Raw genomic sequence first — 27,333 nt, 5'->3', positions numbered from 1 at the left:
AAATGTGTTGGAAATGCTCTGAGTGAAGACAGACATGCCCGTTAACCCTGCAAACAGTAAGACGGATGAAAGGGCTGACTGAACTGGTTCACACACATTTTCACTTTATTTTGAAGTGCACTGTCAACTTTGCCCTGGTTTGAGAAGGTGGTCGATGGGGTGGGGGTGGGGGAGCTGTCCTCACCCCCTCCTCCTCGCCATGCTGCCCATCCCCCCACCCAGGGCCCGAAGTTGCTGACTTCCCCCACCTTCTTACCTCAATCCCCAGAGGCCTTTACAGGCATCACAGCAAGTGGGGTGCTGTGTGGTTTCCGGGCTGTATGGCCGTGTTCTACCCTGTTTTCCCGAATATAAGTCATCCCCTGAAAATAAGACGTAGTAGAGGTTTTGCTGAAGTGCGAAATATAAGGCATCCCCCGAAAGTAAGATGTGGGAAAGTTCTTGTTTGGAAGCCTGCCCGACAAACAGAACACAGGAAAAATAAGACATCCCCTGAAAATAAGACATAGCGAATCTTTGGGAGCAAAAATTAATATAAGACACTGTCTTATTTTCGGGGAAACAGGGTAGCAGCATTCTCTCCTGACGTTTCGCCTGCATCTGTGGCTGGCATCTTCAGAGGATCTCTCTTCAGACGGCCGCACAGCCCAGTGATTCTGGCCGTGAAAGCCTTCGACAAGGCAGCTCACAGCAAAGCTTCGCACTCACAGGGGTGCTTCCTGACTTGCGCAGCTTTGCTGGGCTGCCTTTAAAGACCACTGGGGATTGAGGAGGGAGGGTGGGCTGGCCGCTCTGGGTCCTGGGGCAGGTGAGAGGGTCCAGCTTCGGGGAGCTGAGGCGTTTGGTTTCAGGGAAGAAGATGTGTGCCCCACCCAGCGCCCTCCCACCTTTCTTAACAGCTCTGGACTTGTCTCCCCCCAGAGTTGCTGTTGAACAGGACTCTTCCAGCTCCTGAGGCTGAGGGTGGGCAGAAGACCTTGGCTGAGGCCCAGTGGGGATCTCTGTTGAGGGAGGGGATCCTGGGGGCTCCTCCAACCATCCAGCAACTGGAAAGGCTGAAGACTCCCCTTCCCAACTCAGTCCACTTTGGGTTTAATTACTACTCTGTGATTTTCTTGTGAGTGAGATTAAAGAAATCTTATTTTTTCTAAAACGAGGGTTGGATTAATATCCTCGTCTGCAGATCCACTGACCTGCTGCAACAGGCACTCACTCGGGAGAATCTCTGCGCTGTTATCTGTGGCATACGTGGCCACTGCTGGATTAAAGGGCCTTTAAGGCAGAGCGTTGACTTGGCTCCTGGCCAGTGGGATTTCAATGTCTGGCTCTCTGCTCCAAGTGCTCTCTAGCGGGAGGGCAGCGTGTGGGCTTCTGCACATGAGATTCCTCACCCCGTTGTCTTTGTCTTCTCTGCTGTGGGCAAGATGTGTGAGGCCTGCAATCACAAATAACATTGGGAACTCATGTCCCTGAGTGCTCTGGAGCCCAGCTTAGCTCAGCAGTGGGGTGAAACAGCCACGGGGAGCCCTTCTTGCCCCACTGTGGGGAACCACACCCTGCAGTCACTGCATACGGAAGCCCTGTCTTGGCCATTTGGGCTTGGGGAAAGCACATCCTTCCTTTTGGTGCTATTTGGGAATATTTGTTGTCTTACATTACATGGGAATGCAAGTGGGGTCAGTGTACCCGCAGCCTGACCGCACTCATATTTGCTAGTTTGGCCCTGAGCCTGCATCTTGACCCAGGATGCTGCACTCCAAGCTTCGCAAATAGCACTCTGACCACTTTTCTGTTGTGTTTCAAACAGGCTCCAAAATTAGAAGAACAAAGAAGTGGAGGCCAGAAAAACAAGGTGAGCTCTGATGTGAGAATTTCCTCAGCTGGCAGCGGGGGGGGGGGGGGCAGGGATGTAGATAAGGAGGGGTTCTTGGGTTCAAACCCCTACCATTACATGTCCGACTTGCTGGAAACAATGCATGGAATGGAACAGCCAGAAAGCCCTCAGTCACCGAACCCACCCCATAAAAAATCTATACCTATATCAAGGGGGGCGGTTCTCCCTTTTGTGGAAGGGGCCTTCCTTGAATGTTGGGGATTGGAGTGTCAAGAGCTCTCCATATGGACAGGCATGGACCCCAGGATGTAGTGGGGCACCCAGAGGGAGTGTGTCTTTCATGCCTCCTCCTCTTGTGGCAGCCTGTTTCTGTGAGACAGGGGACCCTAGGATCAGGATTTCAATGGGCATGGGGGCTGCCATGGGAGGAGAGGGAGGTAGGAAAATCATACTCTGTGGGTGGAAATCCTGGCCTCCGTGGAAATGCTGGTCTGTATCCACAGTGAGATGTTGGAGGCACTGATTTCCTTTGGATAAAAGAGCATTGGGGAGTTAGAAGAGATTTGCAACATCTGTTTTTTCTGTAAATACGAAATATCCTACAAACAATGGGGCAGAACAGAGAGGAGGCAGGAGGTCCATCATGCGATCCTGATACTCCAGAGTTTCAGGCATTGGTGCCAGGCTCTGATTTCTGAGGAGGGGGCCTTGAAACTTTTCTCTGCAGTATTTCACCTGCCCAAATCCTAATGTTTAGGTGGAATCTCTTTTCCTGTACCTTGAATCCATTACTCCATGTCCTAGTCTATTCAACATGACACCCCTTTAAATATTTCAATGTGGCTATCATGTCAACCTTCTCTTCTCCGGAGTAAATATAGCCAGTTCCCTAGGTGTCTCCTTGTAGGGCATAAAATCCAGACCTTTTGCCATTTTCATAAGAACATAAGAACATAAGAACTAGCCTGCTGGATCAGACCAGAGTCCATCTAGTCCAGCACTCTGCTACTCGCAGTGGCCCACCAGGTGCCTTTGGGAGCTCACATACAAGATGTGAAAGCAAGGGCCTGCTGCTGCTGCTGCTCCCAATCACCTGGTCTGCTAAGGCATTTGCAACCTCAGATCAAGGAGGATCAAGATTGGTAGCCAGAGATCGACTTCTCCTCCATAAATCTGTCCAAGCCCCTTTTAAAGCTATCCAGGTTAGTGGCCATCACCACCTCCTGTGGCAGCATATTCCAAACACCAATCACACGTGGCGTGAAGAAGTGTTTCCTTTTATTAGTCCTAATTCTTCCCCCCAGCATTTTCAATGAATGCCCCCTGGTTTTAGTATTGCAAATCTCTTCTAACTCCCCAATGCTCTTTTGTCCAATTTAAAGAGTTTGCAAATTTAAAAACAAAATAACTAGCCAAGATGGGTCCTTGGTTTTCTCACTTTCTCCTTTCTAAAGCTACAAGCTCAAGAGAAATGTGTTGTCCCTGCTTTCTTCATCGGGATAAGCTTCTCTCTGCGCAAAATATTTCCAGAGGCAGCCCTTTTGAAAAAGCTCAGTGCAGAGCGGAAACAACACGATCTCAACCCAAAGCTGGTTTAAGGGGCACTCCCCAACTATTTTGTTGTTTCCCCATTTTTAAACAGGGCCCTGGTTTTTCAATCACCTTCAAATCCTCCTGCCAGTTTCATCACTGTTGTTCTGAGTTTGACTGTCTGCAAGCAACTAAGAGGATGATCCCTGTGTGTGTGTGTGTGTGTTAGAGAGAGAGAGAGAGAGAGAGAGAGAGAGAGAGAGAGAGATTGATGCAAGCAAAGATCCAAAGCTGATGCAGTGAAGAGTCAGAGCAAACTTACTGTAGCTTGTGTGAGCCCCAGCCCTCTTGGTCATATGCAGGAAGTATTACAAGCAGTAGGTCAGAATTCAAAATGGGTCAAAACTATCAAAATGAATTTCAATGGGGAGAAATATAAGGTGCTACACTTAGGCAGAAAAAAATGAAATGCACAGATATAGGGTGGAGGAACACCTGACTTGACAACAGTACATGCGAAAGGGATCTGGGAGTCTTAGTACACCACAAGTTGAACCTGAGTCAACAGCGTGATGAGGCAGCTAAGAAAGCTAATGCAGTTCTGGGCTGCATCCATAGTATAGTGTCTAGATCATAATAGTTCTACTCTATTATGCATTGATCAGACGTCACCTGGAGTTCTGTGTTCAGTTCTGGGCACCACAATTCAAGAAGGATGTTGACAAGCTGGAACATTTCTAGATAAGGGCTACGAAAACCAGTTATTTTGTTTTCAAATCTGCAAAATATTTAAATTATTAATTTAATAATAACAACAATAATAATGTAATAATTGTATTTCAAAGGGCACTTGCAGAAGAATTAATGGCACATTTTTTCTTGATGTGGATGTTTTTCAGGAGGACTATATACCATATCCAAGCATTGATGAGGTATGTAATTACGGGAAAAATGCTTCTAACAATTTAATCCTAAAACAAATCATATCCTGTTAAGTCCATTGACCTTGGTGGTCTCGCGAGGGTGTGCTTCTGCTAGGGAATGTTCTGGACATGCGGTAAAGCCGAAGGTAGTTTGTGGTCCGAGGGCTGGAGCTTCCAGGGATTCTGCAGAGGCTCAATGTCATAACCCGGCTCTGGTGCAGAAAGAGATGGAGGACTTCAACATCGTCCCCTGTGACTAGCAGGCAGTGAGGATCCTTTGGGATGGCTGAGCCTGGTGTGCAGAGCAGGCACCTGGTATTTGCTGGGTCCAGAAACAGAACAATGGCCATTTATGCATTCATTATATACCCTGTAGCTCTTTGCTTCACAGAGGGGTTTTCCCACCCCTAGTTGCACAGAGCTCTCCTCCCGTGAAGTGTCCCTAGCTGATCTGATTTGCCATTTTACCTGCCTGGCCATTTCTTTGTAGTTTCTGTGCAACCTCCATTTGGGAAGGACGCCCATTGCCTTTCTTCCTACTGTCCTTGGTCTATTGTTAGTTTGCTAGACCATGCCAATTTCTTACCAATTTCACTAGGTCTTTCAATCCAGCAATGGACCCTCAGTGATATTAAAAAGAAAGAAAAAAGAAAGCCTTTCTGATCCTTCTGAGATGGTGGACAGAGGAGCTGGGAGAACGGTTGTGGTGTGGGAAGTCAGGGAGGAGTGAGAAAACCTGAGGAAGTGTTAAGACCCAGGGATCTCCTTTGGTTTCCTTGTGAAAGGAGAGGAAAAGTCACACTTTCAGAACTTTTGGAAATCATGAGGATTCTTTGATTTGAAGGCGATGTGATTGCCAAAGAGACGGAGATCTGTGCATACCCAGGAATCATACTTCAACAACCTTTAAAGCAGTGGTTCTCAACCTTCCTAATGCCGCGACCCTTTAATACAGTTCCTCATGTTGTGGTGACCCCCAACCCCAACATTTATCCATTTTACAGATGGAGAACACTGATGCAGAGAGTCTTAGGCGACCCCGTGAAAGGGTCATTCGACCCCCAAAGGGGTCCCGACCCCCAGGTTGAGAACCACTTCTTTAAAGGAATCAAACCAAAGGGAATGTACACTCAGTGCAAATGAGACCACAGGTTCTGGGAGGCGGAATGTCAGATTTGGCCTCCGGATTATGAGTGTCGAGGCCATGAAATACATCCTTTTGCTCAATAATTCTATGATCAGTATATCTATTTCTCAACTGTGCTGCAGTCAGTAAAATAGATAGAGCTGCAAATATGAGCTAGGGACAGGCCCAGGGTGGGGGGTGAGAGTTCTTGACAAACCTGAAAAAAGTCCCAGGGTTGCTGAAAAACCTGAAATCTGAAAAAAAAAATAATCAAGGGGATTAAAAATTTCCAAAATAAAAGATATGATGTCTGTAGTTTTTTTAAAAAAAGAATGCCCACAAAAGTTGCAGTGGCTGTTTTTATTTATTTATTTTATTTATATATTAAATTTTTAAAAGCCCACCCCCAGAGGGCTCTGGGCGGTGTACACCAGGCCAAAAACAGTATTGCACACAATAGGCCAAAAACAACATTACACACAATAAAATAAATGAAATTAAGTTAAAAACAATGTACAAAATTCATAAAACCTAGCAGCATCAATACAGTACAATACAGTACAACAAGATTATAAAAGTGTGGTGCCCGATCCCAACTCCAGGCAGGGCAGCAGTGTAGATTATATGTTATAGTGGGCGTGCCGATGATGGAATGGAACGCAACACAGGGGCATCCTGGAGGGGGAATCCACGGCCGGCCTCACCAAAAGCCCGGTGGAACAAAACCGTTTTACAGGCCCTGCGGAATTCGTCAAGGTCCCGCAGGGCCCGCCCATCTGATGGGAGGGTGTTCTACCAGACAGTACCAGGGCTGTAAAAGCCCTGGCCTGGGTAGAGGGTTGCTAGAGGGTTGCTAGACACCCACAACAATATTGTCAAGGCTTCCAAGCCTTGCTTTCCATAAAGCAAAGCTGCTGGTAGGAGAGCAGAAATGGACTGGGAGGCTGAAACAGCCCTGGAAGGGTCCCACCTACCCCTCTATTGTCGTGGCCTCACCAGTAGGGCTACCCTGGCACCACCTGGCAACTGGGAGGACAAGGAGTTGGGGACTTAAGGCAAGTGATCAGCATCCCTAGTGGAATGATGCTGCTTCCCATACAACCCAGAAGTAACGTCATTGGACCAGCGATGATGCTCTAACTTTGACTCAGAGCTCTATTGTGTTACCAAAAAGCTTTGGGTGAATGCTAGATAATGGATGTAATTCTTTTCTCGTAGGACAGAGGGGGCAGGGGAAGCCTAGTTTCGTACAAATCATGTGAAGCCATAAAGTAGAAATCAAGGAAAGAATGCATAGATGGCAGTGGTTTTGTCAGAACTCCTCTGCATAGACAATGAAACACTTGAAAGTTCAAAGATTTTATTGCTACAAGCAGAAAGAAGGCAGAAGTCTGTTCTGAGCCACTCTCTCAGAACAGACGATAATATACATCTGTGTGAGAAGCTGAACAACATAACTTTCACTACAAGTTACTGCTAGGGTTGGCGGTTCGGCTCTGCCCAACCCTTGGATCGGGCCGAGCTGAGCCTGTTCGGAAGGTCTCAGAGGGCTGAGGGCCTGACCCTGACCCCTCCGAACTATGCCCTTTCCGAACGCCATGTGTTCGGATCGGGCTTTCCCCGAGCGGCGGACTGGTGCCGCTGTAATCTCCTTGCTGGCCCTCAGCTCCGTCCACATCCCCAAAGGGGAGGGGGGCTGGGTGGAGGCCAGGGGGAGTATTGAGACGCTCGGCGCCGGGCGCCAATGGAGACCATTCCGCTGCCGGCCTCTGCAGAGGCTCGCCTAGTGGCGCCGTGGATCATCTCACTGCCTTGGTGCTTCCAGGGAGAAGTGCACGTTAAGGGCAGCAGCAGAGCCCACAGAAGTGGCGCACGGCAGCGGCAGCCCCCGCAGCGGCTTGCCCGGCACTGAGCTTCCCAATGCTCCCCTGGCCTCCTCTACCTGGCTCCCCTCCCCTTCGGGGGCTGCTGCTGCCGTGCGCCACGTCCGTGGACTGTGTTGCGCCCGACGTGCCCTTCTCCTGGGCTGGGCACCGGTGCGCTTCTCCTGGGCTGGGCACGCGGCAGCCTGAGGGGAGCGCCAGCAGCTCGAAGGAAGGGTGCGCGTGCCAATGGAGCCCATTCCGCTGACCTCACAGAGGCTGCAGCCCTGGCAGCGCGTGAGGATCACCGCTGGTGCCCAGGAGAAGGGCACGTTGGGCGCAGCACAGTCCACGGACGCGGCGCACGACGGTGGCGGCCCCCGAAGGGGAGGGGAGCCGAGCCAGGTAGAGGAGGCCAGGGGAGCATTGGGAAGCTCGGTGCCGGGCAAGCCCCTGCGGGGGCCGCTGCTGTCGTGCGCCGCTTCTGTGGGCTGTGCTGCGCCCGACGTGCCCTTCTCCTGGGCACCAGCGGTGAGATGATCCGCGGCGCCGCTAGGCGAGCCTCTGCAGAGGCCGGCGGCGGAATGGGCTCCATTGGCACGCGCACCCTTCCTTCGAGCTGCTGGCGCTCCCCTCAGGCTGCCGCGGCTCTGGCGCTGCTCCTTGGGCCGGTGGGCGGGCTCCTTCATCCACGAGGTCTTCTTCATACTCTTCCCGTGTGCTGCTGCCGTCTTGCCGAGCTTGGGCACCTTGGAAGCGGCCCAGTTGCGCTTGGCAGCCTGAAGGTTGGTTGCAAAGGAGGAGGTCGCCAGGGAGGAGGGGGGGGGGAGAAGAGCCCTGTGGCGGGGAGTTGTTGGATGCTGGGGAGGAGAGGAGGGTTGAATGCAAGGTGGAGGGGGGGAGGACAGAAGAGGAAAAGAGGAAAACACACACCAAAAGTATCTGAGAATCTCGGATGCTAATGAAAATCAGGGATATCCGAGTCTGGTAGGCTCGGAGCATGGGGGATCTGAGCTCATACTTTTGCACTTGGCCCGATCCCGAACAGGGCACGATTTTTTTTGGGATCTACCAACCCTAGTTACTGCCAAGGTTACATAGGCAGATGACACCTGTGGGAAGCAACAGGTCAGGACTGCAAAGCACAGCAATAACCCAACAGCCTCCCATCCCCCATGGCACCATCCTGACATTCCGCCTCCCTGAGGGCCTCCCCCCCAGTTTGCTTGTGCATGAGCGATGGAACACCTTGACTAATTTTGGGGCTTGAACATCTTCAGCATAAACCCATTCAACATGCCCATACACCCATTCAACATTCAAACCAAATACTGCAAGCATTTGCGAAACAAGCGAGAGTCCAGAATCTCCCGGATTTCATAATGTTGATCTCCATCAATCATCAGAGGAAGAGGAGGTGCAGATGTTTATTCCTGCAGGCCCGCTCCCGCCAGTTTATTCAGTGATCTTTGCTCGGTGCCGGCTTAGCCCCCCTCACAGGGTTGCTACATTTAAAAATGGAGATGGAGAGAGCCACTTGGAGGAAGGGCAAGATAAGAGTGTGATTGGTTGAGAATAAAGATTCAAACATTGTGTGTCAGAGATTAGCCCAGCAGTCCCTATGATATGATTAATTTGTTCCTCAGTTTTTAGAGAAAGGTGGCTCCTTCCCCCTGATCATCCTGCCCCAATTTGGAGGTTACTGGATTGAAGACCCAGAGAATCTCAGCACGCCGAACTCATCAGACAGCAGCATCTGTGAAGAAGAGGAAGAACACCTGAGCCCCAGAACTTACGGGTATAAGTTGGAATGCAAAGGTGAAGCCAGGGCGTACCGGAAACATTTCTTGGGAAAGGTCAGTGATCCATTATGGACTGGCTTCCTGTGTGTGTGGGAGAGAGATGCTGTTGAACATTGCTTGTTATCCGCTTTCCACATGGGAAGACTTTGAGAAGAGCTGACTTTGGCCTACAAGTTTTTCTACTTGTCACTTCCAAGGGATCATTTGCCTGTCTGGGTTTTTTTGCATCTGTGATGGAGCTCTAGGGTGGTCTTCCTGATAGAAAAAGTGGCCTGCCTGGCCCAAGGGATGCTTGCAGAGAAACTGAACTGAAGTAAAGCACAAGAATTAACTGGACACATTGAATGATGCAAAATTACTTGGATCCTATTTAATTTAATAACGGTGTTTGGCCAGTTGTTGGTTTTGCCTATTTTCAGGTTGGCACTTGCAGAAATGAGCAAAGCTGTTATAGCAGCGCACTGGGAGGAAAGGCAGTCTTGCCAACGTGAGGGTCTCAGGCCATGAAGGGTTTTGTATGTGGCAGCCAATCCACTGAGCCTGGTAACAGATGGGCAGCTGGTGAAGGGCCTGAAGGATGGGAGCACTATTCACACTCCATCTAGCACCTGATAGTAGCTTAGTTGTGGCATTCTGCACCAGCTGGAGTCTCTGAGTCGAGAGACCAACATATAGTGAATTTCAGTAATCTAGTCTCTATATTGCTGTAGCCAAATCAGCCGGATCAAGATAAGGGACTATCTGTCAAACTAGACTGAGTTGGAAGAAAGCCTTTTTAGCAACTGCATTGTTTTTCTAGTAATAAAGCTGGATTCAGTCTGACACAAGACTTTTAACCGAGTCAGCTGACCTCCATCAAAAGTGTGTGTGTGTGTGTGTGTGTGGGGTGTGTGTGTGTCCTTCGAGATTTCTGCTTTCCCAACCAGCAGTATCTCTGTCTTTCTGGGGTTTAATTTCAGTTTGTTCAGCTTGTTTGCTTTTAGCCAGCTGGCCACATTCATGCACATGTGCTGCATTCTCTTCTGGAGGAGGAACCGGGCACGTGGGAATGGAGGAAAACAGAGAAATCACGTTTGACCATGGTGCAGCTGACAGGTTGGCCCTGTGGCCTCACCCAGTGAACATGGAAGCCACAGTGGATGCCTTGCAAGTCCACACCTGCAGGGTTGGGCGAGTGGGAGTGGGAAAGGGCGGGGAGGAAAGGAAGTTCCATCAGGTAACAGGACTTTTCTTTTCTTTTCTAATGAGTAAAGGCACTAAATGTAAATTTGTAACTATAGATGGGCGATTCCCCACGGTCAAAAAAGTGCATGATGCTCATGGTAAAAGTCCCAGTTTGGGTGAGGAGTCCGCATGACTTCAGTGCCCAACTCGGCTCCATCCCAGCCCTGGCGCACACTCTCCCCCTCACCCCATGTTTTTCAAAAACTGGCAAGGAGGTACACCTTTTTGAAAAATGCAGGCCAAGGCCGCATCGGTGGGGAGGCAGCAGAAAAACAATACGGTTCATTTTCCCAGCCCTAGGAGGCACGCACCAATCAGAGCCAGTGGGCTGGGCACAGAGCATGCAAAGAGGTTTTTTGTGTGTGTGCTGGTCGTGGCTTCGTAGGCATGAAAAGGAGAGCTAGCATTGAGTGTGTGAACCAACGAAACTGCACAGCTAAAAAGTAAAAAAATAGAACTTCCTGTGTTCCTACGAAGCTGTGCAGTCAGATTTTTAAAAAACTTCCTCAAGCAGAGGGGTCACGTTCCCGCCCCAACACAACAGCCAATTGGAAAGAGCCGCAGAGCAGATCGCAGGCTCCTGGAAAGAGTTACAGTTTTTGATCCTGGGATTAGCTTTGACCCCCTCAACAGATGCACGCTGCGGTGGGGAGGCAGAGACCGGGATGAAAAGGTGCCGTGTCTTATGGGACCGGGGGGTGGGGGGTGGGGGTTGAGGGTGGTTTATTTTCCCAGTGGGGATTCGCCTGATGTTGAACACTGGTGAGATTATCTGCTTCACTGAGAATCAATTCAGTTAAAAAAAATTAAGCAGTTTTTAAAATTTGTCAACAATTATAAGAAAGAGGTTTGATTTGTGGACATTAAATGGCTGTGATGCTTGTTGTGCTGGGCAGGGAAGAGTGAGGCGAATGCTCACTCTGTGGTCAGTAACGATGGATGAGTTCCCCTCAGCTCAATTCAGAATTGGATAACTACATATTCCATCTAGCCATGTTTTTGCATAGTACGTTGGCAGACTTTTCAACAGTGTTTCTCAGATGAAAGCAGGGATCCTTTTTTATTTTTACCAAGGATCAGTACTAGAGCTTCTACACTGTTGCACATACCACAAGACTGGTGACTGGCCTTTTCAAAAGTAATGTAGTGATGTTTCTTTTTGTTGAAGGTCTCTGTAAAAAAACAAATTCTGTCCAACAATGGGTTCTCAGCAGACTCCAGTTTAGCAGTTGCAGGCGAAATGGTGCGCCGTGTTCTATAACTGACCATTCTATGTGTGTGTGTTTCCATTTATGTGTGCGTGCACACTAATGACAAGGTGTGTACACCTGCACACTCAGAGCCTGGACGTCTGAGAAGCGGACTGAGCTTTGAAGAGTGGCAGCTATAGCAGCGCACGAAAATGTAACAAGCCATCCCCAGAAGGCAAAACTCAGGGCAAAGGCCATTCTGGCATGCACAGCTTTCCACGGATTTCCCCAGGGGTCAAACCTGGTGTCTTGGAAATGTTCTCTATGAAATCATTCTGCACACCTCCTTTCCCCTCGTCATTGTGTGTGTGTGTGTGTGTGGGGAGTTTCCTCCTTGTCTCCATTTATTCCATGTACTGTTGCTGAAAATGTATAATTCCTGATGGTGTTGGGGTGTAATCTGTAATGCAAAAGAGCAACTTTCCCTTTTGTTTTGTTTTTTATTAAATTTGATCTGCAATAATGCACAGTCATTCCTTCAGCAGCCCCCGCTTACATGCAGCAATTACTCCTAGTAGTCTTTTCAGTCGCCCTGGCATCTCAGTGGTCTATCACTGATGCAATAGACCTTGCTTCAAAATCTCTCTCTGCCCTAATGTTATATCAGTAGTTTGATATGAAATTGACAAAGCTGATCCAGTCGACTTGTTTTTTTGTATCTCTGTCTGAAGATTAATATTGCCAGTTTGAGATGAAAGTTTGGTATTTCAAAATCCTTTTGAAAACAGAGGAGGAGGGGAAGAGAAAACTGCTGGAGAGGTTGAGACATGGGGAGTGGATAAGGGCCTGGTGTTTGGTGAGGCAGAGAAATAAAGACATGATCAACATGATCACATGCTCAAGGAAAGCTGGTTCGGAAATGGATCAACTTCCCCCCCTCCCCATCACAGTTAAAGTGCTTGGAAAACAATGGAGGAAAAATGAAAGAGAAACATTGCTGGAAACAAAGGAAAAATGTTTGGAATTCAAAGAAAAAATGTAGCATTTGGCAGCAAAATACGATGTGAATTACTCATGCAAAAAAAGCCACGGACTTGAATTCAGGACTTGCAGTTAGGGAAAAGATGCTGAGAATTACTCAGACACCTAATTCCTCAGGCAGCAAAGGAAAAATATTCTGAGCCAAGTCTCAGTCTCTTTTGGGAGTTACAGTGAATGTTGTGTTTGCAGGATATTCTGAAACCACTTTTCAAGATGAGTCAGTGGTGATTTCTTCTGGATGTTGAGGGGCCAGGACTGAACTGAGAGTGGGGGGTGGGGGTGGGGGCGGGGGCGGGGGATCAACATAGCCTCTGCCAACCTGCTGCTCTGCTAACACCTTCCTTCTATTTTTAGGATCATTTGAATTTTTACTGCACAGCCAGCAGCCTGGGAAATCTGATCCTGTCTGTTAAATGCGAAGAGGCAGATGGGACTGAGTACCTACGGATTATACTCAGGTATGGTCAACAGGAAAGGAGATTGATTCCAAACTTAACCATCTTCCATGGTGCTAATAGTGTTGATGCATTTTTAATGTTACATTTTCACTAAGTTTTAAGCAGGTCATGTCCTGGTTTTGAATATTTATTTATTTATTTTATTTATTATTTATTTAATTCGATTTGTGCACTGCCCTCCACACAAGGGCTCAGAGTGGCTTACAATAATAAATAACAAATAAATTTGATTAAAACAATTAAAACAGCTTAAAACAATTTTCATAGTTAAATCCAATCTAATCTTGTTGAAACAATTTAAAACATTAATAGCAGTTACAATCTGATCTAATCTAGTTTAAATACTTTTGAATTAAAATCAACTAAAAGCTTAATTTCAAGTCAGAGTTAAAATAAGGCCAGTGACAGATGCAATTTAAAGCAACAGGGATTTAAGATTTGGGCTGGCAACAAATCCAATTAAGTTTTTGGGCCTCAACCCGAGGCCGGGCAGAACAACTCTGCCTTCCAGGCCCCGTGGAATTGCATCACATCCCGGAGGGAGATCAGGTGGCTGATTGCTTTGGGGCTACTTGAAAGGCCACTGACGGGGACTGTGTGGTCCAGCCTGTCCCCAAATTTATGGCCAGCAAAGCTCCTGTGTCCTACTTGAGATGCTGGATTGATTCCCCAATGAGCTCTTGGCAACAGAAGGGGAAACAGAGTGTGGGCATTCGTCCTGGACCCTCTTCTCATCCCTCCTGCTGTGGTGGGATCTGTGTGGTGTGAGAGAAGAGCCTGATGGAAGGTCTGTGCCCTGCACAACAACTGCTCAACCAAAGGGGAGCTTGGCAGTTTGCCCAAGTGGTGTAGTGGTGGTTGAACCACCACCAAGGTGAGGTGATTTTGAGAGTGGTAACTGGGGAGGGTAGAATTCTGAATCTTTTCCTTAGTCTCCATTGTAATGATATAGAGATATGGGGAAATTCTTACAGGGTCACAATGGAAGCTATTTTCTGGTAATTTTTTTCTTCCACCACTTAATGCTCAAGGGTGGGAAATAGAGGTGTGGGGGTTACCTAAATGCAGGTAGGTAAATGGTAAGCTTAAACCATAGAGACCCTCCACTAAATTAGGAGATATATATGTCAGGAGCTAGAAGTGTAACAGCTGCCTGGCAAATCCCTTGATTGTTTTAATTGCTTGCTGCAGGTTTAAAAGAGACACATGACCTGTGACTATGCCAGCCATTGGCTACTGTGCTGTATCATAATGTATATAAGTAATACAAGCCCAAGTAATCTGTGTCCTTGCTGAGGACAGAACCCAAGCCGGAGGCTCTGTCCGTTTACACTGTATATAATGCAACTGATTGAATGCATCATTTATTTGAGTGCAATACCTGGCTCCAGTCATTCTTACCACACTCTGTGCATGCTCAGAGGTGCCTCTGCTGTTAACTCGTGTTAGGTTATGGGCCCAGAGTACGCTAGGCATGGAACGACCTACTGGTGAGTGGCTTTGCCTAGTGGGTGGAGCAAGGTGTGTGATGTGAGTATGGCAAGTCCTACTCATGGGCTGCTGTTCGAAAGGCTCAATGAGTCCAATTATGTCTCATGGGCGGAGAAAATGAAATGTTACCTCATCTGTGGAGGGCTCTGGAAAGCCACTCAAAAGGCATCAGATGCTGCTGATGATGAAGAGGTGGAAGTTGATGAGAAGGCCAGAGCAGCTATTGTCTTGGCAGTGGAGAACAGTCAATTGGTGTTTCTATGGCACAAACAAACAGCCTTGGAGTGTTGGACTACCCTGAAAGAGCTGTACCAGAGGTCTACGGCAGGCTCAGAGGTCTACTGCAGGCTCAGAGGTGCCTCTGCTGCTAACTCGTGTCAATGTAGGACCAAAGAGGTCTGAAAGAAAAAGTGAAGATCCTACAGATTCAGGGAGTGGGAAAGGAAACCCAAATAGCTGAACTGAACCCCCAGAGGCAGGGAGAAACATGGCCCTTCTTGCACTGCTGATAGGCCCCCTGGGTTGACTACTGTGGAAACAGGATACTGAACCTTTGGTCTAATCCAGCAGGGCACCTCTTAGGAAAGGCTAATGGAGGGGGTATGGTTGGGTGCGAAGATTCTTTTGCTCAAGATCTGTTTCTGGATTCTGAGCCACTGGCCCTTTCTGTACGGGCCAAATGCAGCATCCCAGGGATGGCAAAAACGCATGAAACCGCCCCTGAAAACCTCGCTCAATGAGCGAGGTTATTGATAAACAGCATCTTCCCCGCGGTGCAAACCGCACTGCCGGGAAGCCGCTGCTTTCCCCATCAGCTCCACTCACCTTCTTGTGTAGCGTCCCTCTGGAGGGCTGCAGCGACCCACCCACACTGCCCTGTGACCTCTGGAGGTCGCAGGGCAGCATAGGCTGGTCTCTGCAGTCCTCCAGAGGGACGCTGCACAAGAAGGTGAGTGGAGGGGGACCACTGAGAGGTGGCTCTGCACGGAGCCACCTCTCTGACTGCAGAGGAAGTCAGGGCTGCGCGCACGCTAGCGTGCGAACGGTCTCTGAGCCTCCACCGGCATACTTCATGCCTGTGGAGGTGTGTCTTTGCACATGTGCGGAAAGTGCCACTGTGTTGTTTCCAGATTGCTTTGTTAATGTGTGTTATTTGCTTGATCTACAGCCAAGCCCAAGAAAACCAGACAAGGTTGTTACTGGCCTAACAGGGGTAAGGACTTTATTAAAGGGAATCTCCACCAGCTGCTAACAGTGTAACAGCACACATATGGTTTTAAAAGTAGCAAAGGGGAATGAGCACTCACGTTGGCAGCAAGAGGGGCCAAGAGGAGATCTTTTTTAGACTGCCTTATGTAATACGGGGAAGGAATTCTGGCAAAGAATATTCCACAGAGAAGCAAGAGTCCAAATTGAATTTAAATGTTTTATATAAATTGGTTTAAAAATACAAACACACAGTAAGGCATAAGAGCACATACATTCAAGTTCCTAAGATATATAAAAGGTTTTTTTAAAAGATAGATTGGAGGCTGCAGAAATGGAGGGGGGTTTTCAGGGTAATCGTCAGCACCTAAATTCAAGCTGAAGAAGATCTTGTAGAGGCTGCAAGGGATTCAAATGAGCCAGCATCTGAATCCAGGCGATGAAGGATCGATATCGTGTCTCAAACTGACCAGACCAAAGGGAGGTACAGGCTGAGTATAAGAGCACTGTGTTGCAGGTGAAGACTAAGAAACTTTTATAAGGTAAGAGTGGATTTCCTTGGTGGGAAAAGGGAACCAAATCCACACTAAGTTTCCACATCTGTGCTGGGTTTAGGGGTGCTGGGAGGTAATTAGTCAGCTCATCTACTGCACTAAACCCAGGACATTGAATGGGGCCAAGAATTGCTTTGTTAAGCTAAACGAGGAAACGCTTAGAAAGGCTTCCATGCAGAATTAATCTCTTGAGAGTCACTGCCCAGGATATTCCAGATTTGGCGCTAGGACATTTAGATCAGGATAAAGATGTAGGTGGTTTTAGGAGAGTCATGACAAAGGTAAGAGGAGATGCAGAGAAGCAGCCCTTTGTTCCTAACTCTGGTTTTCCCAGAAGAGATAGGGAAATGCAGGAATCTGATACTGAGGAATTGGCTTTCCATATTTTTTTTTTGTCTTAACAAGTATCTTTGCAAAGGTGCTTAATGGTAACTCAAAGCATGCCCTTACACAGGATGAGACCTCCAAGTCATTTAGGAGTTACTCATTCTAATTAGATCATGTTAACTTGTGACCTTTGGAACGTGCCGCTACTTACACTGAGAGTTTCTGTGAAAACTTAGCTCCTGCCAATATATTTTAAAGGAAAATATACTGCTATATAATATATATATATATATATTTATAGGATTGGTCAGAGGGCTTACAAGGTCATTGGAAAGTGTCAATCATATTTAGCATTGTTCCTTCTGTAGACCAATGAAAACCTGGTGCCTGACATCCACTTAGTTCCCAATCGAAAAGGAAAGAATGACTATTTTTAAAAGCAGAGAAGGAGGGGGAATGGCAATCGCAACCAGGATTACAGAGTACCCTCCCAATTGTGTGAAGTCTCGCTCCCAAACGGCCGGCAGAGCTTCCCTCGGTCCCCGTTTTGTGTGTGTGTTCGCATCAGAGTCTGCACAGGGCTGCCATGGCTAATTTCCTTCTTTCGCCTTCATTTTTCTTCTCCATTTTCTTCTTCTTTTAAATTTCCCAGGTCAAAAGCAAAGACGTTACATGAAAGAATTCCCTTAGCTGGACTTAGCAAGCTGCCGAGCATCCCGCAGATTGCAAAGGTACAGATAACAACACTTAATGTTTATGACATGTTTTGAGTGTTCAAAGCACTTCACATGCTTGTCTGGATCATCCTCAGACAGAGCCTCTAAGGTTAAGGCAGCTTCACTGGGGTTAGTAATGGGCAAAGCCATTTGACTCCATTTGGAAAGCCCTCCTGGAGAATTCTTGCTAAATATCTTTCTAGCCAATGAACAATCAAGTCTAAACCAACATTCCTCACAGAATCCACACCGGCAGGAACATTTAATTTTTTACCATTTTTTAATTATTTCAACATACAAAAGAACCTGGTTGGTTAACCTCTCTTAGGTACTGGTTAAAAATTCATTTCAGAACAAACTCAAATTCTTTTCTATTTTATTTTAAAAATGATCCACTTAGTATTTCTTGGTTTTCAAATGTGGAGCAATAGATTCAATCTATTAGTTATTCTATTGATTTTTTAAAAATCATTTAATGAGGATCTAAAACAAAGAATATTAGATCTAGAACTTCAAAGAACCTTTCCCTTACAACCCCCCATATGTTCTCCTGAATCATTGAAACTGATCACTCGACATGGAACAATGGCACAATATGTCCATAACTTAGACAACCCTTTGCACCGTAGAGCTTGCCAGATTTAATGCCCTTCCTTCTAAAGATCTAGTAGGAAGATATCAAGGAATTCCAGCTGCAGTGCGGTATTGCCCATGTTCTAGTGAGTCACATGACACAATCCAACATACCTTACTGGAATGCCATTTTCACACTAATGCTCGTAAGTACACCTCTCTCTCCTGAAATCAAGGACCTTATCGCCTAATGGAAACATTATACAATTCCTTTTAAGCAATCTTTCACCTGCAATAACAACCTGTTGCCTCTTTTTTAGTTGAAGTTGTTAAGACTAGATCAAATTTTAACTATTTAGATATTTTATGAGATTTAACTATTTATATGATTACATTTTATATATTTATATTTATATGATTACATTTTATATTTTAGAGCTATTGTATAGATCTCTATTTGATAATTGTAACTATAATTGTATTATGCTTAATAAAGGGGTCTCTGTGTGGGTGTGGGTGTGGGTGTGTGGGCAGCCCTGACTTAAGAGTTTGTCCTGAAATGAATTTTTAACCAGTACCTAAGAGAGGTTAACCAAGCCTGGGTTTCCACAAAGTTCCTGGGTTCCAGCTCTGCATAAATAACTATATTAGGGACACACTTCGGTACACCCAAAATTGTTCTTAGAAAGGTGGTCTGAACCCTCTCAATATTGTTGTCAAATTCTTGTATCCATACTGGAATTCCATATAATAATGAAGATAGAATTTTTGTTTTGAAAATCTTTATATCAGCAGGGACCATTTGGTCACCTTTTGCATACAAGAATTTCATTGGAGTAGTGGAACATCTTGCAGATTTAGCTATTCCGGTTTTATGTTTGGTCCAATGTAGATTATATTGAAATGTGATGCCAAGATAATTAAATTCTTTTCCTTGGACCAAAGAATTATTTTCTAATAGCCATTTTTGAGGATTCCATCTTTTGGAGAATACAATAATTTTTGATTTGCCATAATTAATGGTAAGATGGTTTTCCTTACAGTAATTTTGGAAGGCATGGATATATCTTTGTAGGCCAATTTTGGTAAATGAAAGGATGGTAGTATCATCCGCATATAATAAAAGTGGAATCCCCCTAGTTTAGGGGGATGGCCATTAATCATTTTGAGGCTAGGGGCTAAATCATTTAAAAATAAATTAAAAAGGCGAGGGGCCAGGATACAGCCTTGCCTTACTCCATTTGTGATTGGGAACTTAGATGATAGTTCTCCTTTATTTGAGTACTTGGCCAAAATTTCAACCACACCCAGAGAAAACTCCTTCTAATATAATGATTAGAGAACACTTTATGTAATTTTCCCTTGTCATACCATAAATTACACTTTATGTAATTTTCCCTTGCCATCCAAATCTCCTGTCAAAACCCTCCAGATCCAGAATTCTTACATTGTTCAGCAATACCCATTCCCATATCCATGTCAGGGCATCAGCTTCAAAGTATAGTTTCAAGTTTGGCAGCAAGAAACCTCCTCTTTCCTTGTTAAATATTTAATTCTTGTTTTTTTTCCGTGCCAAATAAAATTACTAATACCCTTTTGCTATTGCCTAAAACATGTTACAGAGTTAATTACTGGTATAGTATAGAACAAAAATTACATTCTTGGTAATACATTATCACCAAGACTCTACCCATCAAAGACAAATTCAGTCTGTTCCATCTCATCAAGTCTTTCTTCACATTGTTCCACACTTTACATAATTATTTTGGAATAACATAGAGTTCTTGTTTGATAACCACACTCTCAAATACTTAAACCTGCAGGGGTGTTTCAGGGCAGCCTCCTTCCCCCATGACTTCAGCTTGTGAGAGTACAGGAAGTCCAGGTCACCAAGTGCTGCTTTCTGCTCTCTGCTTAAAGGGACCTGATGAAAGGGAAGTTCTGGCAACTCCAAGACAGGGGGGCAAAACTGAGGTAGCCAGTTGAGTTAGTTGAGGCCAGGGGAGAAGTCACTACATCTCCTCAAATCTGTTGCCTGAGGCCACTGTCTTGCCTCCTTAGAAGGATGGCCTGTGTAATGGCCCTAAGCCTAAGGTAACCCCAAGGAGTCACCCTAGTTGGGGATTGTAGATTGGGGCTTGCAGGCTCTGTGATTGCCATTGCTGAAATGCCCACTCTGATCCCTGAAATAGGGAGGGAGAACTCCGTGGCCTCTAGATCTCCTTCTGCCAATCCACACCTGCCCTGTAGAGTTCAGGAATGTGGAGCTCAAACCAGGAAGTGGCAGTGCTGGATTCTTCCTGTTTTGTAATGATTCCAGCCACCTGGGCAGCCCTGACTTAAGAGGGCTACAGATACTTTTAGATCTAACATGACCTTTTCTTCTGCAACCTGACAGTGCCTGGATCACAGGATCACACCTAGCTGGCACATTTTTTTTTTGCCAGGGGGCCCAGGGCCATGGAAGAGGTTCTTCTTTCCCTGTTTAGCCTCACAACACTCTTGTGAGGAAAGTTAGTCTGAGAGAAGGATGTCTGGTGTGTCGTTCCCTTGAAAGTTTTGTGATAGAGTAGAGATTTAAGCCAGGGCGTCCCAGAGGCTGGTGCAGCTCTCTAAACCTCTGCATTGCACTAGCCCTGTTTACAAGTTACCATGAACACATATCCAATCCATGCAAACTGTACACTTGATTTTTAAAATAAATGTATTGAATGATTCTCATGTTACCTTCAGGACACACCCAGCTGAACGTGGGATAAAAGCCCACAATTCAACCAGGTGCAGCACCCTGGTTTCAATTTTAAAGGGAACCCACATTGGCTCTTTCTTGCAAACAGATGTACACACCTACATGCATCCACTGTGACAAATGAACAGGGCTACTGACACCCTGTGGAGAAGCGGTTTCTCTCAGCATCTTTACTGTAGCAGCATCAGCACATTTGTTGTATTACAGAGAAATAATAAGATAGGCTTTTGCTTTGAGGAGTTTACAATCAAAATTTAGCAATAAAGGAGGGAGATAGAAGCCCTTTTCAACCATGATGGCCACGCATACTGGGAGTCTGGTAACCGTGCACATCAGAGGTCCATGCCACATGCAGAGAACCATACTCACCCCGCTGAGCTCCTTGGAGTAAAAAAAGTTAAAATGTAATAAAAGACTGCATTTTTTTGGAAACAAACCCTCAGACCTGCAAAACCAGTGGGGTGAGGAGTCACTTGTCAAGTGTCAATCCATCTTTTTCATCCCATTCTTCAAAGAAAAGGAAGAGGTTGTTTCTGGCCTCTCTTGATGCCACAGGAATCCAGCAGATTTGACTGAGGCTGATCTGAGTGCTGAGCAGGCATGGATGGTTTCCCCGAAATTTTTTCATGTATAGCTCTATTCAGTGGGCTTTCTGTTAGAGAAAACCATCTCTGGTGGGAAGATGGGGGTGCAAAGTTCTGCACAAGTGAGGCAGACTGGAGGGGGAAAACCAGTTGAACATGCCCCTAGTGCTGACGTGGACATCGCTGTGTAGAATTTGTGTGTGGGGGTGGGGGTGGGGGTGGGGGGAGCCAGAGGTGGGAGCCAGCAGGTTCTCACCAGTTCCCGAGAGTGGGTTACTAATTATTTGTGTGTGCCAAGAGGGGGTTACTAATTGAGTCCGCTTTTCCGTCTCCACGCCCTCGCCTCCCCCTCTCTTCTTCTTTCTCATAGCCCGGAGCTTGCCGGCTAGTAAGAGGAGGGACCCTTTAACTACTGTTGGGTCCAGGGGACTCTTTACTTGCTTGGTAGGCTATTTATTTTGGCACTCTGTTCGTTTTATGATAAATTGTGATTTACCATGATACTTGGCCACTTAAAAGCTCTGTATTCCTGTATGTGAGAATGTTATGCTAATCTGTGTCTCTAATCCTGGATTAATTAATGTGAAATATTTGCAGAATATACAGTATGGATTGCGAATTCTAGTTCACAATGGATTATGTTCTGGTTTATTTTTTACTTTAAACAGAAGAAGAAGAAGAAGAGTTTGGATTTATATCCCCCCTTTCTCTCCTGCAGGAGACTCAAAGGGGCTTTCAATCTCCTTGCCCTTCCCCCCTCACAACAAACACTCTGTGAGGTGGGTGGGGCTGAAAGCTGTGACTAGCCCAAGATCACCCAGGAATAAAAAGGGAGTGTTAATGACTGATTTTAGGTATTTATGAGGCTAAAGGATTACAAAGCATTTTGTATAAGTGAAAGGTTAAAGGTACTAACTACTAATGCTTACTCAATTTTTTAAAAAGTCATGACCTGTGTATCCTGGCAGTAGCCTTGATATCTAGCTCTTGAATGTGCCTATGCAGTAGGAATGGTCCATCGGATCCATGTTTTAATGAATTTGTGTCTTAATCTAAAGTGCAAATTATTTTGAGTATTGAATGTATTAGCCCTTCAGAATATAGTTAACAAACAGTGGTGATGGTGAATCTTCACTAAACTGTAGTGACCATTCATGATTTCACAGTTGGCATAAAGTCCTGTTGTTTCCTATGTGGCTGGTTAGCGAAGGTAGAAAACGGGATAATTCTCCCTGTTGGGCTGTTTTAAAAACATGTTTTAGAAATATGGTAAAGTTCCTTGTTTAAGGAAAGTATCCTTCTTTTGTATTGTCGAAGGCTTTCACGGCCGGAATCACTGGGGTGCTGTGTGGTTTCCAGGCTGTATGGCCGTGTTCTAGCAGCATTCTCTCCTGACATTTCGCCTGCATCTGTGGCTGGCATTTTCAGAGGATCTGATAGTAGGAATGGAAAGCAAGTGGAGTATATATACTGTGAGGTCAAAAGGTGAGGCCTTCTGAATACCATGTAGCTGTGGACAAGTCTACATAGGAACCACCAAATGCAGCGCTCAGACACGAATTAAAGAACACGAAAGGCACTGCAGACTATTTCAGCCAGAAAAATCAGCAATAGCAGAACACTTGATAAACCAACCTGGACACAGAATATTATTTGAAAACACAGAAATTCTGGACCACTCTGACAACCACTACGTCAGACTACACAGAGAAGCCATTGAAATCCACAAGTACATGGACAAATTCAACCGGAAGGAAGAAACCATGAAAATGAACAGAATTTGGCTGCCAGTTTTGAAAAACACTAGAGTCAAGACAGTGACTAATCAGCTCCATACAAACACAGGACAACTATAGACAATAGTTTGGGGGCCGTGGCTGGTTGGTTGAAACAGAGCAGGCTGAAACTGAATCCAGCAAAGACGGAGATCCTCTGGCTGGGACGGGGGGGGGGGGAGGTTGGGGATTTTCAGCCGCCGGTGTGGGAGGGGGATGTATTGGCACCAGCCCCCTCTGTCCGCGACCTGGGGGTCCATCTGGATTTGTCTCTTTCGATGGAGACCCAGGTGGCCCATATAACCCCGGTCGCGTTCTACCATCTACGTCAGGCCCGACGGCTGGTCCCCTTCCTTTCCCAAGCTGACCTGGCCACTGTGGTCCATGCAACGGTCACCTCCAGGTTAGACTATTGCAACTCGCTCTACGCGGGCCTTCCCTTGCGTCTGATTCGGAGATTAAAAATGGTCCAGAATGCAGCGGCGCGTATGCTCACAGGGGGTGCCATGGGAGAACATATTACCCCTGTGCTCCGCCGCTTGCACTGGTTACCGATCGAATTCCGAATCATTTTCAAGGTGTTGGTGTTAACCTTTAAGGCCTTACGCGGCCTGGGACCTCCGTACCTGCGGGACCGTCTTACCCCATATGTCCCAAATAGGCCTCTGCGTTCAGCAGAGGCCAACTTACTGGTGATCCCTAGCCCCTCGATGATACGGCTGGCCTCCACCCGGGCCAGAGCCTTTACAGCTCTGGCCCCTGCCTGGTGGAACGCTCTTCCATCAGCTGTCTGGGCCCTGCGGGATCTTGCTGAGTTCCGCAGGGCCTGTAAGACTGAGCTGTTCCACCGGGCCTTTGGGGAGACCAGCCGTTGATAAGGGGCCCCCTCCTCCTCTTCTCCCTCCGTTATGACATCATGGAGATCCTGCCACCCCTTCCAATTGGGGTTTATGGGAATTAGGAGAGGGCGCCATCCTGAGTTAATTAATGCTGCATTTTAAATAGGGAAGGGTTTATTTTTATTCTTATTAGAGCTGTTTTAATCTATATTTATTGTATTTAAAATGTTGTTGTGCTCTATCCATGTTGTACACCGCCCTGAGCCCTTCGGGGGAGGGCGGTTTATAAACCCAAATAATAATAAATAAATAAATAATAGCAATCAAAGGAAACAAAGACCAGGATACTTCTATTCAGATGCATTCACCTATTGACCTTGCTATCTTCATTGTTACTCCCAGGCTACAGACTTCTTTGTGACTCACATACCAGGCTACTCTATTCAGAGGGCCTCACCTTTTGACCTCACAGTATATATACGCCACTTGCTTTCCATTCCTACTATCATATCCTCTGAAGATGTCTGCCACAGATGCAGGCAAAACGTCAGGAGAAAATACTGCTAGAACACGGCCATATAGCCCGGAAACCACACAGCACCCTATCCTTCTTTTGATTTCTAGAAACAAAATTAAGTATTTGAAAATATTAAGTATTTGACAGGCAGTCAATTAGAGGAGAAGTAGTTTCTGTTGGCAGTAGACGATAGGACTTGCTATAATGAGTTTAAATTATGGACAGAAACATACCAGCTGGAAATTAGGAACTTTTTTTACAGTAAGAGTTTTTTACAGTAACAGAGAAATTATTAATGTCCCGCCCCTGGAATGCCTGGCCACGTCCCCGTCGTGCCCCACCCAGCCCCATTGGCGCCTCGCCGCTGTTTGAATCCCACCACCATGGGAACCTGTTACTAAAATTTTTGAATCCCACTACTGGGGGGAGCTGCCTGCAAGAGAAAGGATCCTGTACTTGGCAGACTTTCTGAGAATGCAGGGGGCAAAGCAGAAGTCTCTAGAAAGAAATTCCCTTCTGCTCTATCTCCTGCTTTCTCATTCATGGTTGTCTTTTGTTTCTGGATAGGCCTTCTGCGATGATGCAACTGGACTGAAGTTTAGCCCTGTGCTGTACCCCAAGGTAAGAGCCTGCCAAATGTGGATATAACATGTAACAGAAGTCCTAAAGAATGGTTTTTTTCCCACATGAGTGGTTTACAATGAATCTTGCCCCCAAATTCTATGGTTTTTTCCTTTGACTTCTGTATGTTTTTCCTGCATTTGGCTCCAGAAATGTTTTCCCTTAATTTTTTCCTCTGTTGTTGCCTTGAGTACTTTTGCTGCATCCTCCCCCCCCCCCCCGCCGCAATTTCTACCCATCTCCGAGCCAGCCTTCTTTGAGCGCCTGGCCCTGATTCGCCTGCCCAACTTCAGCAATGCTCTCCTCCCCTTGGTCCTCTGTTTTCAAAAGGAATGTTTATTTTTCCCCCTCATTGTCATGTTAAATTAATGATGTCATGTTGAGTTTGGCATGTCAAGGCTGGGGCGATTAGGTCAGCTGCGTCAGTTCCACATATCGCTTGCCTTGCCATGTCATGTTCGGGCAAAGATGCGCTGGGTCAGCATTAGGGAGCTAGTGGCATTGGCAAGGGGCTGCTGTTGTAACAATTGTGCATTGTTGCAGCTCTAATTTGGCTGAAAATTGTGTGGGGGGGGGAGGTTTGGGGGGGGACACTATGTTTTCCTGTTCTTTCAGGCAATGGCACCTGTTCCAGTATGTGTGATTTATCTCAAAAGTTTGTGCTGGGTCCACAGAACTTGGGCCTGAGAAAAAAAACTAGCACTCCCCAACAGCAATGCTGCAACAGGGCAGCTCCCCAAAGTGAAAAAGAAGTGACTTCCTGGCATTCCTGAAGCAGTGTGAGGAGAACAGACCCTCGGGGACAGAGGCTGCAGCTGCAGGGCCAGGGAACAACTAGTAATTATACCAAAGAAGGGTTCTGTTTCTTTGTGATGTGGCCTCTCCTTGACCTCAATTTGAGAAGAGGGAAAGAGTGAGAAACCAAACTCCAGCTGAAATAAAATTACTGCGGGGGGGGGGGGAGTTTGCCAAGGAGTCTTTGGTGGGAAATTAAAAAATGAACCACCAGTTTGTTGGGCAACTTGTCAGAAGGAGACAGCTGGATGTTTAGAATACCAGGAAGGGGTAGCTGAACTGACCTCTATTGGAGACCAACACTGGCCAGTTAGGAGACTCTGACCATGGAGCCAGTGACTGCTCTCATCACTGGCCATCCGTTAATCCACACCATTGGTTTCCAATCCAGGCAGCCATGATGGACCAAGAAGGGCAATAAATAATAATTTGTCTTATATCGAGTGAGACAAATTGTCCCATCTAGCTCAGCATTGTTTCTTCTGACTGGCTGTATATCTCCAGGGTCAAATGCCATATATATTGGAATTTTTAAAAAAATGATAGCCTTTTAAGACACAAATGTCTTAGAATCATATTGTTACCCACTGTTAGGGCAACACTCATTGAGTTTAGTTCAATGATTCAAACTGGCAACAACAAATCGGCTGAAGAGCAGGATTTTCTCAATGAAAGTCTTTACTATACCATCAAAGAATCTCTACTACAAAACTTTAGCTGATGCAACCGCGCCGCCAAGGGGAACATTCAGGGTTCTTATTGGTTTATCAGAGGCTACATCAAACAGGGTGATCAGGAACAAAATACAGAGCATTCAGAAACAAAGAAAAGTGTTTCAAAACACAATACAGAGAACTCAGAAAACAATGAATGAAAGCTGGTGACTTCTTGTAATACTTCGCTACCAAACGGGAGTTTGCAACAGTGGGAAACTTGAAGCGGGAGAAGTTCTTATCTTGGGTGCTGCTGACAGTCTTTGATGAAGATCTTGCAGAGGATTGCACTCGTTGCTTGGGTCTCCCGTCACAGCCGGTTGTCGAGCTAAAGTTGTTAAAACACAAAAGCAGGGGCAGAGCCGGCTTCTCGATCTTCCAGGGTGGGAGGTTAGAAAACAATAAGGAACCCAGCACTCTTTTGTATGAGTCCATCGAGCTTTTGTGTTTGGAGATCCGGGGTTATTGTGAACATGATTAAATTATCTTCAGGAGACATTGGAGGAAGGAGGCAGTTGATCTGCGACTTTCCTGAGTGCCCCAAAGAAAACCTGTTTTGAACTAAAGGAAATCTATCTAAAATGAATGTATTTAACTAAATATAAGAGGAATAAAAAGATTTTAATCACAAAAAAGTTTTATTTATTGAGAGCACTGTTCACAATATCAGCTGTGTGTTCTTTCTGTTTCAGGCCTCTCAGATGATTGTATCCTATGATGAGCATGAGGTTAACAACACATTCAAATTTGGCGTGATTTACCAGAAGTTTAAGCAAGTGAGCAGTCCGGCCATCTTTTCCACAGCCAATTCACTGAGAGCAACACCTGCACTTCATGTATTGTTTCAATTGCAAGCCATCTTGAGCAGACAGGGTTCCCAACT

The 27,333-nt window shown here is 46.2% G+C and overlaps 1 protein-coding gene across 6 annotated transcripts in view; it reads left to right on the top strand.

Annotated features, from left to right (window-relative positions):
• RAP1GAP2 (RAP1 GTPase activating protein 2) overlaps positions 1–27,333 on the top strand; it is a 234,795-nt gene that overhangs the window by 151,674 nt on the left and 55,788 nt on the right. For all 6 annotated transcript variants that reach the window (XM_048518747.1, XM_048518749.1, XM_048518750.1 and 3 more), the window contains 7 exons: positions 1,808–1,852; positions 4,264–4,296; positions 8,922–9,131; positions 12,887–12,990; positions 17,221–17,299; positions 24,889–24,942; positions 27,143–27,226. In XM_048518747.1, the coding sequence (XP_048374704.1) occupies positions 1,808–1,852; positions 4,264–4,296; positions 8,922–9,131; positions 12,887–12,990; positions 17,221–17,299; positions 24,889–24,942; positions 27,143–27,226 (609 nt within the window). The remainder of the gene's footprint in view (positions 1–1,807; positions 1,853–4,263; positions 4,297–8,921; positions 9,132–12,886; positions 12,991–17,220; positions 17,300–24,888; positions 24,943–27,142; positions 27,227–27,333) is intronic.

This window comes from Sphaerodactylus townsendi, linkage group LG16, assembly GCF_021028975.2.
Source record: "Sphaerodactylus townsendi isolate TG3544 linkage group LG16, MPM_Stown_v2.3, whole genome shotgun sequence".
In the NCBI taxonomy this organism is placed as follows: Eukaryota; Metazoa; Chordata; class Lepidosauria; order Squamata; family Sphaerodactylidae; genus Sphaerodactylus; species Sphaerodactylus townsendi.
This window is presented reverse-complemented; position numbering and strand designations above follow the sequence as displayed.